Source organism: Protobothrops mucrosquamatus, unplaced genomic scaffold, assembly GCF_001527695.2.
Source record: "Protobothrops mucrosquamatus isolate PMUCROS unplaced genomic scaffold, P.Mucros_1.0 scaffold827, whole genome shotgun sequence".
Taxonomy (NCBI): domain Eukaryota; kingdom Metazoa; phylum Chordata; class Lepidosauria; order Squamata; family Viperidae; genus Protobothrops; species Protobothrops mucrosquamatus.
Genome location: NW_015387087.1, coordinates 829,610 through 840,829, shown reverse-complemented (window position 1 = coordinate 840,829; position 11,220 = coordinate 829,610). Strand labels below are relative to the sequence as shown.

Here is an 11,220-nt window from a genome sequence, read left to right as displayed (position 1 = left end):
AGATAGATAGATAGAAAAAAGGAAAATGCAAATCATGATAGCGACACATTTTGAAAGACAGTTTGAAAGAAAAATAATAATTTTGCATCTCTAGTAAAAGAGAGATCTATATTTCATATATGCTGTTAGAAGCTTTTATTTCTCTCAACTTTGTGCTGGCGTCCATCTGGCAGATTGTCAAACACGAAACTAGCAGAGGATTAACTTGTTCCATAAATTTATGGGGGTCCTTCATACTGAAATTTACTACTTCCACACCGGAATTTGAATTACCTATGCTATTTCTGCTTGTGTGTGTGTGTGTGTGTATGTAGGGAAAGAGTAGCTCTTTAAAAACAAAATCAGTTTTTCTCCCACCGGCAAATGAACTGCCAAAGGTAGTTATAAATATTTATAAATTCTTGTAAAATCTGAGCTGATAATTGGCAGGGGAGGCTCTTAGCATGAAACACTTAGCATGCCATTTTAGAGAGGAAATATATTGACAGTTGTTAACAAGTGCAATAAAAAAGCCAAGATTATTGTAATAGTTATAAAATAGGTTGTGTATAGTGACCTAAATAAGATTAATGATTGATTATATGGTTGTCATGCGTTCATTAGAATCCATTAACTTACACACAAATCTGAGCGGGAAAGGAACTATCTTACTCTTTTCTCTGCATTTATAAAGTTTGCAGTTACCAGGATCTTGTATTGCACATATGAAAGTTTTTATGCATATTTGTAACAATCCAATGTATAATACCCAAACATCCATTCTGATCTCTCCAGAGAATGAAAAGGGAATTCTCTGCAAAACGCCACCAAAAATTCTTATGTGTTCAAAGTTTGCGAATCAAGAGAGAGAAAAATGTTTGGCAAATTGACAGTCGTGTGGAAATTCTTTCAGTGCTTTGCTTCTTTGGCTTAATAAAGGCATGGTTTCACCCAGGAAATGTCGATATATAAAACGAAAAGGATCCAACCAGATTAAACAAATCAGATATCCAGCCTTGGGATCAACCCTGGGGTCTTGTGATGTCAGCTATTGCTATTCTTGGTTTAGCTTTCACTTCAGTGTGTTGTCCCAGCCTAGTTTATCATTTGATCTTAAATTTTCAATAACAGCCAAATCATTTGGAGGAAGGCTGAAATACTAATTTAAGTATCTGATGTTCCAGCTGCAAAGGATTCTGTTTCAGCCTAACCTGTTTCCTTCTCCAGAGCGCAGATGGCTTGCTGGAGATGTGATTTTCAGCTAACCATGGTTAAAAAAAAAATGTCCTCTGTCCTGAGAAATAACTAAGTCGAAGCACCATCAAGATAAAAGCACTGCAAAACGTAGCATCTATACTTTCATTCAATTAAGACCTCGTTTACCAACTACCTCATTTAGCGAACCACCGTTACAGCAGTAATGGAAAAGTAACCAATCCTCACATTTATGATCTTCGCAGAAGCAAAGGGAAGCTGAAGTCAGATCATAAGCACAGTCACGGTTTCACAAAGAGATCCTTCGCTTTACCACCGAGTCACCAGCCCCAGGTGTGGTCGCTAAACAAAGACTGCCCATTTTTGTTGTTGTTAGTTGCAAAGTCTGTCCGACCCATCGCGACCCCATGGACAACGTTCCTCCAGGCCTTCATGTCCTCTACCATCTTCTGGAGTCCATTTAAGCTCACGCCTCCTGCTTCAGTGACTCCAGCCAGCCACCTATTTCTCTGTCGTCCCCTTCTTCTCTTGCCCCCAATCTTTCCCAGCATTAGGCTCTTCTCCAGTGAGTCTTTCTTTCTCATTAGGTGGCCAAAGTACTTGAGTTTCAACTTCAGGATCTGGCCTTCTAAAGAGCAGTCAGGGTTGATCTCCTCTAGGACTGACCGGTTTGATTGCCTTGCAGTCCAGGGGACTCGCAGGAGTCTTCTCCAGCACCAGAGTTCAAAGGCCTCAATTCTTTGTCGCTCAGCCTTCCTTATGGTCCAACTTTCACAGCCATTCATTGCAACTGGGAAAACCATGGCCTTGACTATACGCACTTTTGTTGGCAGGGTGATATCTCTGCAACAAATCCAGATTCAGGTTACCTTTGGCTTATCAGCATCCCTCATCTCAGGGGTCCCCAACTCCAGTCTGTGGACCGATACCGGGCCGCGGCATGCCAGCAACCGGTCTGCACAAATAAGCAAAGCCCCATCCATGGGATGCAGGCAGCACACAAAACCAGGCACTTTCCGGTCCGTGGAAAACCTTTTCTCCATGGAACTTGTCCCTGGTGCTCAAAAGGTTGGGGACCTCAGCCTTATCTGGTCCTTTAGAACCCCCATCCAAGGAGGCCCCAGTGGTGATGGGTTAAGGGATTTCAGGGGTACGTTGTCTGCCTGCAACCTTGCTGTGCTGGGCATCAACTTACATCACTGTAAATTGCCAAATTCCCCCCACCTTCCCTCCCCACACACACACACGCGTGTGCCAGGGTCTATTTTTGGAGTGCAGCTGCTTCAGGCTGGCTGAACTTTTTCGCATGTTTCCCGGCCTTTCTGTTTGCAGGGAATTTTTACAGGAAGAAGGAAAAAACGGTTAAGAATCTGTCCTTTCTACTGCCGTGCAGTTGAGTGTTGTTAAATTTTGACACGGCACTCCGTGTCAAAATTTTGACACCTGCCCAGCACAGCATTCACCACTTCTGGAGTCAGGTTGTTCCACTGGTTAATTGTTCTAACTGTCAGGAAGTTTCTCCTTACTTCTAGGTTGCTTCTCTCCTTGATCAGTTTCCATCCGTTGCTTCTTGTCCTGCCTCCAGGCGCTTTGGAGAATAGCTTGACTCCCTCTTCTTTGGGGCAGCCCCTGAGATATTGGAAGACTGCTATCATGTCCCCCCTCGTCCTTCTCTTCGTTAAACTAGACATACCCAATTTCAGCAACCGTTCCTTATATGTTTTAGCCTCTTCAACTTTAAAGATCTATGTGCATGTTTGACTGCCTTTAACATCCACTTTCAAAGAAACCAGATATTTTGCTTACTGTAGCAAAAAACACCATCTGTGCAGAACTAACTCTTCCGAAGTTCTCCATAACAAATATTCCCAACTGGTTTGGTCTAGGTTATTGAGAACATAAGGAGGCAGTCCCACCACACCTAAAGAACAGCAGATTGGGGCAGACTGACCTAGTGAGAGGGGGCTCACAGATAAATCTATATAATTGCTTGTGTAAAATTGTCCAGCTTGACCAAACAGAGGAAGTGACTACAGCAGGATGGCAAAAGCAAGTGATAGTTTGAAGCTTGGTAACCTTCTGTTTCTTTCCTGTGGTTCCTCTAAGTTAGGGCAAGGATTCAACCAAGAGTGTCTTTTGGAGTGAATCAAGAACTCAGACAAAAATACTGTCTCTTCCAGACTGGAAATAGCACACAACCTGTACATGAATTACCACTTTTGCCATCAGGACTGTGTGTTCTTCTAGGTGTTTTTTTTTAAGCCATTAAGCACTGGAACCTGTTTAGAGTGCTATTTTGTTTTTAAAGAATCTTGCCTAGAGGTTTTCTTGTTTGATAATCACTTTAACCCCCACACTTTGCAATCCAGGGCTGCTGACTGGGACTTTCAGTAAATGTTTACGATGCTGGCTTGCAATTGGTGTCATGAAAGGGGGGGGCAGCTAAGTCCTATACCTGTTTTGTGCCTTCCTTTGCAGCAACCAACAGGCTTTCCTATTGGAGAATGAAGAATGTAGGAATACAAGCTGCAAGGGTGCACGCCGGGCGTTTAAGGTTCACTGGGCGCTGTCCGATCTAAATCAAATCAAGGATGCCGTGGTGGCCACTTTCTTTGATATTTACGAAGACGTGAGTTGAGCTCTTTCTGCCCTTTTCCTGCCTTCTTAGTTGCCCTCCACATTTTCTTACACTGTATTAACTCTGATTTAAAACACTGGTTCATGTCAGGGGTCATGACCTGGATGGCTGAGAATCTCCATGACCATTATGACCTTCATATTTTCATTTTTTTTTACTTTATTGACACTTTAAGTGCTGTTTGAGTGGTTGATTCATTTACGTGCTTTTGCATTTTTTTTGTCTCTAGGGAATCTTGGATATAATTGTCCTCAGCAAGAATTCTCCTAAAAAAGAGCTTGCAATCCACGCATTAAAAAATAACTTTGAAGCAGATGCCTACTTTGTTAAAGTCATTGGTGAGTGGCTCAGTATGAAAACATTAAAATGCTATTAAAGGGGAAAATCCAATACTGCTTATAGTTTTCCACCCAGCCTAAGAACAGCAGAAAGATGGCTATTAAGTAGTAATGAGGTGAGATAGGAGATTACATTAAAAGATATACCTGAGAGGAACAGGTTAAAGAAAACCCAATTAATCTGAGACAGGCCTGTTTATTTTAGAACATTCTTGCCATTTGCTTTTTACACATTGAGTTCACTAAAAGCCTAAGTATAAAAAAGTAATACAGTACGAATGTTTCGGGAAGCATTTGGAATTTTTTATGATTTTTCTTGGGTCTTTTGTAATGTCAACTACCCAGAGTCATTTGGAATTGGATGGCCTCTAAATTTAATGAAATGAGTAACATTATGGTTTCTCTTTTATCCTCCACGTTACTCAAGAGCAAAAACATCAACAACGATGTTACTTTGATGTCTTTGTCTCAGGTGCAAGGTGTTGAAGCAAGAACAGGCATTAAAGGGGAACCAGAAAAGCAGGGGGGAAAATAGATTTGTTGATAGTTCCTGGAATACCCAACAGCTTGTTAAAATGTATGGAGTTTCAGACTTCAAAAACCGAGAAAGACATGCTCAGTTTTTACAAAACAGTTTCTTTGACTGTTCCTCATCTATAAACAGATATCTTACCAAGCTCAAGCAACTATTTCCGTCATTAAGAGCAATGGTGGCGCAGTGGTTAGAATGTTGTATTGCAGGCTAATTCTACCAACTGCCAGCAGTTTGATTCTGACCGACTCAAGGTTGATTCAACCTTCCATTTTTCCCAGGTCGGTAAAATGAGGATGCAGATTGTTGGGGGCAACAGGCTGACTCTGTATGCCTCTTAGAGAAGGCTGTAAAGCACTATGAAGATAAGTCTAAGTGCTATTGCTATCATTCAAAATATACTCCGAGAACTCCTAGGGAGCAGTCATCTTAATTCTCTTCCTCCCAAGCACCAATCTAAACTTTGCTGTCTCTTGCTCTTCTGGAATGCATTCCCTCCCTCCTAGGAACCAGGACTGGAGAGTACAAATGGTCCAAGTCATCACAGACACACAAACACACACCCCAAATTTGTTTTCACCTCTTAATAATAGTAGTAGTAATAATAAAGTTGGACGGGACCTTGGAGGTCCTCTAGTCCAACCCCCTGCTCAGGCAGGAAACCCTATACCATTTCAGACAAGTGGCTGTCCAGTCTCTTCTTAAAAACTTCCAGTGTTGAAGCATTTACAGCTTCTGGAGGCAGGTTGTTCCACTGGTTAATTATTCTAACTGTCAGGAAATTTCTCCTTAGTTCTAGGTTGCTTCTCTCTTTGGTTAGTTTCCATCCGTTGCTTCTTGTCCTGCCTTCTGGTACTTTGGAGAATAGCTTGACTCCCTCTTCTTTGTGGCAGTCCCTCAAATACTAGAATACTGCTTTCATGTCCCCCCTAGTCATTCCCAATTCCAGCAACTGTTCTTTATATATTTTAGCCTCCAGTTCCCTGATCATCTTTGTTGCTCTTCTCTGTACTCTTTCTAGAGTCTCAACATCTTTTTTACATCGTGGCGACCAAAACTGGATGTTGCATTCCATGTGTGGCCTTACCAAGGCATTGTAAAGTGGTATTAACACTTCACGGGATCTTGATTCTATCCCTCTGTTAATGCAGCCTAGCACTGTGTTGGCTTTTTTTTGTCAGCTGCAGCACACGGCTGGCTCATACTTAAGTGATTGCCCACTAGGACTCTGAGATCCCGCTCTTGTTTAGATGGGAGAAATTATCTAAAGGAAGCAAATACGAAAGACTGTTAGCTGCATCTCAGGAATACGGCTGTTTCTAGGCAGAGCTATGGAGAATTAACTTCAGGACAATCTACCGCTTGCTGTTCCTGACTACACAGCTGGGGAGATGTCAACCCACAGCTAGGATAGTCATAAAAAGAGTTTATTTTTCTGCCTCATCAGGCATTCTGATGGGAAGTGTTGATCCTCCAGCTCTGAGGGATAAAACTGGCTTCAGATGTTGGGTGGGAGAAGAGGCTCTCTAAAGTTTACAGTAAAATAATAAAATACATTTTAAATTAATAGCGATAGCTCTTAGTGATAGCACTTAGACTTATATACCACTTCACAGTGCTTTACGGCCCCCTCTAAGCGGTTTACAGAGTCAGCACGTTGCCCCCGACAATCTGGGTCTTCATTTTCCCGACCTTGGAAAAATGGAAGGCTGAGTCCACCTTGATCCAGTCAGAATCGAACTGCCGACAGTCGGTAGAATTAGCCTGCAATACAGCATTCTAACCACGGAGCCACCACTTAATTGCAGTCTTTTCCTGGGTTCTACAGAACCACAAATCCTAGCCGTCCCATCCAGCTTTATTAATAGTGAGGAAAGCAAGGAGATGTGGTTTAGCAGTAATGGAGGCCCCGTTCACATATATGCACCTTTCTGTCATCAGTGCTTTCGCTCCGCCTTCAGTATTACAAGTGGAGTGGGTGACAATCCAAGAAAATCAGCTTTTTTTTCCAGCTCTCGTAAACTGCCCTTCTGCAGGAGAATTGCAGAGCAACAATTTTGCTTATTCACCTAGTTCAGTGGTGGCGAACCTATGGCACGCGTACCAGAGGCAGTACTCAGAGCCCTCTCTGTGGGCACACGTGCCATTGCCCCAGCCTCACCTCCCCCTGCACTCCCCTCCTCACCAGCAGCCCCCCTGGAGGAGAGTCGCCCCCGAGCGTGGCCCACACGGAGCAGCGCAGCCAGGCAGCGTAGACAAGACTGCCCTCATGCCTCATCGTGCACAGTTGATGCTGCGGGGCGCGGGCAGAGGGTGTGGCTGCCATGGTGCTGCTGGGCTGCCTGGGCGATCTGCGGCGGGCCCTGGATGTGGTGAGTGGCCCTGCGGGCAGGCGGGGTGGAGGCAGAGTGGGGGTGGGGCAGGGGGTGAAGCAGGCGGGGCCACTTTTTGGGCACTCGGCCTCTAAAAGGTTCGCCATCACTGACCTAGTTAGTGAGGGTTTTTGAGATCATCTGTCCGATTAACCTGTTCTTTGGATTAGTCGTATACTTCACATCCAGTATTTCATAAGCTGCTTCTGGCCCATATTTGAACAAGGATAAGTATCTTCTGATTCCTTCATGAGTATAAAAGTGACAAAGTAGGACAGTGCAGAAAGTCCAGGGCAATGGTAAATGTGCTTTTTCCTCTGCTTCAGTCCGAACGGTGTTTATAGTTTGCAATAGTGGCAAATATCTGTAGCTTGGGGGGGGGGGTAGGGTGAGGGTGACGGTTCGTTCTCCAAGCTTGTGAGTTGGTTTCCAAACATTTCGGTACCAGGCTAGGTAACATCTTCAGCGGCTTCAATGTTTATAGTTTAAAACTGCAAATCTACCAATTGCTTTTTTTCCCCCCTTTTAAATGCTTTATAGAGGGCAAACTCTTTTCAAAGATGCCCTGCTTTTGCGGTAAGTTATTAAGGAATCAGCTGCTTAATCACAGCATGTTACAAGCTGTCTTGGCACCAAGATGAAGTGGTTTCAAGAACAGGTGTTTTTTGAAGGGATTAAGGGCAAAGAAGACAGCAAAGAATGAACACAGCATTCAAATGTTTTCTTTTCCGTGGTCAGTATGTTTTACTTGCTTCAGGCCCCCCGAATTAATACATCGATTAATACTTTTTCATGTTTGCATTTCGAAAGGAACAAAACATCTGCAAACAAGATCTGAGGCTCTAATAGCCTTAATGAGCCAGGAGCAAAAAAAAATTCCTTTAGAAAGCTTTTTTCCAAATAATGTTTAGCAGGCAGGTTAATTTTTTTTTTCAGGCTTATATCTGTCTTTGGCACCAAGTCATTCAGTTGATTATAAAACACAAGGGCGTCTTCATTGCGCAAAGCGGCATCAGAAATAATGTTTTTCCAAGTTCATAATCGTGGGAGAGACAGACATCCCTAATTTTGCATCCCTGAGCCTTTATCGCTTCGTTTGCCTTTGCCAACGAGAATAGAAGCAGCAGCCATCTTTAAACTGGGGGGTGTTTGCCTGTTCACAGTGCTAACAACCGTTGGTTCTGCTCTCTTGTTTATCCACAGTTCTCAGTGGCCTTTGCTCAAATGACTGTCCTCGCAAGATAACAGTAAGTATGCTGTTAAAATCCATGTCTGGAGAATTCTGGCATCTCCAATCCATGCCATCGTTCTGTTTGTCAAAAGATAGCCATGTCCTGGTTGCTTACCTTTTAATCATTACAAGGACAACCAAAGGTGGGAGAGTGGGAGAAATTGAACGTTTGGATCAGTTATAAGTCGTGACTGCATGCCGGAAAATATTATTTCTTCAGACACTTTGGAAAATCTTAGCTCTTAATTCACTGTTTTCATTTTCTTCTCTTTTACACCCTGTACTGTAAGATATTTCGTAACCAGTACCAGTACCCCGATTTTTAAAGCAAAGGGTTGAATAATGTGTAGCATAGAGCATTGTCTAGTTTGGACAATGGATGTGTATGGAATCTCCTTAGTAACCTTGCACACAGAATAACAAAGTTGGAAGGGACCTTGGAGGTCTTCTAGTCCAACCTCCTGCTCAAGCAGGAGACCTTATACTATTTCAGACAAATGGCTGTCCAGTCTCTTTTTAAAAAGCCTCCAGTGATAGAGCACCCAAAACTTCTGGAGGTAATTAATTGATCTCACTGTCATGAAATGTCTTTTTAGTTCCAGATTGCTTCTCTCCTTGATTAGTTTCTATCCATTGTTTCTTGTCCTACCTTCTGGTGCTTTGGACAATAGCTCTTCTTTGTGGCAGCCCCTTAGAGCTTAAATATGTTTAGTGGATTAAAGTACATGGGCTGTCCAGTTTGCCATATATATATATATATATATATAAATTCTGTGTTTCATCAACCACTGGATATAGGATGATGTATCTTCCAAATAAATCTTTTTTTAAAAAAGTGAAGTAGTTTTGAAAGGCCGTGTAAGTAAAACACAACTTCTGAGAGCTACTTCTGAGCAATTTTGATCCCCGAGGTGTGCTGTTGTTGAAATGGTTGCTTCTCACTTGGGACTTCTTCTTTTTTGTCACTTTCAACCATTTTCCTCATTCTTTTACTCTCCCTTCCCAGAGGTGCACCTTGCCACCATCTCGAGAAATGCAAAGGACGTTCTGTTTTCTGTACGTTTTGTCCTTCCTATTTGTATTTATCATTGCGTTAAATTCCCAAGGAAACGTGTTTATGGTTCATAGTGATTTTGACTTCAAAAAAACAAAAAGTCTGTATATATTGAGGGACTGCTGGGGCCGAGTATTTTTTTTTGCGTGCAAGGAATCATTCTCTGTTGGGCTGAACACTTTGCTCTTCTTTTAAAACAGCCTCACAGTTGTATCGGCATTCAGATCTTCTAAGTGAGGTACCTCGGTCACATATAAGCTTTAAAGTCCCAGATGGAGAAGTTTGGTTTGGTCTTTTAGGAAGCAGCGTGTGTTGCATCTTTCCTTTTTTATATATATATTAAACATCAAACGAGCCCTGGCATCTTAAATTACCATGTCCTTGTCCAAGGGCTTAAAGTTTTTTAAAATGTTACGTATATTACAAGGTACGTGTTTCTAAATAGAAGGAAATGGAGCCAGGAAGCAAAAATAATATCGGAAAGACCTAGAGAAGTGTTTAATGGATGCAGCCAGACTGTGCCTATTAGTTAGAAGGTATTTCCCTAATGAGGACAGCTCAGCAAAATACGTGAACAATAGGTATGTAAATCCTGGCCTTAGAAATCAGATTGGTGATATACAGGAAAAAAAACGAGCAAACGCACGGAGAGAAAAAAAGACAAACAAATGGAGTAGAACAAGAGAAGCAGATACACACAGTGGGGTGTGTAAGGCAGACTTGAGCTGAACATGATCAGAGGCAGCTTAGACAACAAATGGAGCAGAGCTTGCCTCAGACTTAATATTTGCTTGTTTGTTAGTTATATATCTGTATATATATATATCTGTAGGAGTAGAGCAGGCAGAGCTGGGGCGGAGTTAAACATGTCATCAGTTTAGAGTCCTTCCATTGCCACAAACAATCCAAGATCCAGTCCCCCTTGAACTCCGTTGGTCCTTATCTAGCACCAATTAAGGGTTGACCGTTAGTTGACTAAATAGGCTTGAAATAATAAACCTTCTGTGCTGCAACTTAACGTATGGTCTCGATCCTTTGCGCCTGACATTATTCTGCCTTTCCTCCAGCAGCTCAAGAGGAGACATGGGGCTGTGGTGGGGTGGGCAGCTCTATCTTCATTTTATTGCCTTTGACTAAGAACAAATGAATGGTCCAAAGTCATAGCTGAGCATGACTTGACTTGATTGAGCCCCAGAAACGGGAATGCATCCAGTTCAGAAGCCTGGAACCAGGAACCAGTTATGAGTGGGCTAGTCCAGGGTTAGGCAACCTTGGCTCTTTTATGACTCGTGGACTTCAACTCCCAGAATTCCTGAGCCAGCATGAGGGAACTATGGCCCCTTCATGACTCGTGGACTTCAACTCCCAGAATTCCTGAGCCAGCCATGGCTCAGCTTGGAAACCTCTCTCTTTCCCCTCAGCGTGGCTGGCTCAGGAATTCTGGGAGTTGAAGTCCACGAGTCATAAAAGAGCCAAGGTTGCCTACCCCTGGGCTAGCCTTTTCCCGCTCAAGTTTCTGGCAATTCTTTTCAGAAGCACGTTGAACAGCCATGGTGACCAATAGCCATTTACAGCATTGACTCCCCAAATCTCTATTTAAAACTGACCAGCTGGGCGACCTCAAGGCCAACTTCAGTACATTGACTTATGTCTTTACGAAAGTACAGGTGGTCCTTGACTTAACGACCAAATCTGAGCCCAAGATTTCTGTGGCTAAGCAAGACAGTTGTTAAGGAAGTTTTACCCCATTTTACGCCCTTGCCAAAGCTGTGAAGGGAATCGCTGCAGTTGTTAAGTTAGCAACCCGGTTGTTAAGTGAATCTTGATTTCGCTTGTCAGATGGTCCGCCAAAGGGGATCAC

At 42.9% G+C, this 11,220-nt stretch overlaps 1 protein-coding gene across 1 annotated transcript in view; it reads left to right on the top strand.

Annotated features, from left to right (window-relative positions):
* Positions 1 to 11,220, top strand: part of ITFG1 (integrin alpha FG-GAP repeat containing 1) — a 92,523-nt gene that overhangs the window by 47,238 nt on the left and 34,065 nt on the right. Inside the window, exons 11-13 of the mRNA XM_015818958.2 lie at positions 3,673 to 3,823; positions 4,062 to 4,170; positions 8,278 to 8,321. Coding sequence (XP_015674444.1) covers positions 3,673 to 3,823; positions 4,062 to 4,170; positions 8,278 to 8,321 — 304 coding nt within the window. The remainder of the gene's footprint in view (positions 1 to 3,672; positions 3,824 to 4,061; positions 4,171 to 8,277; positions 8,322 to 11,220) is intronic.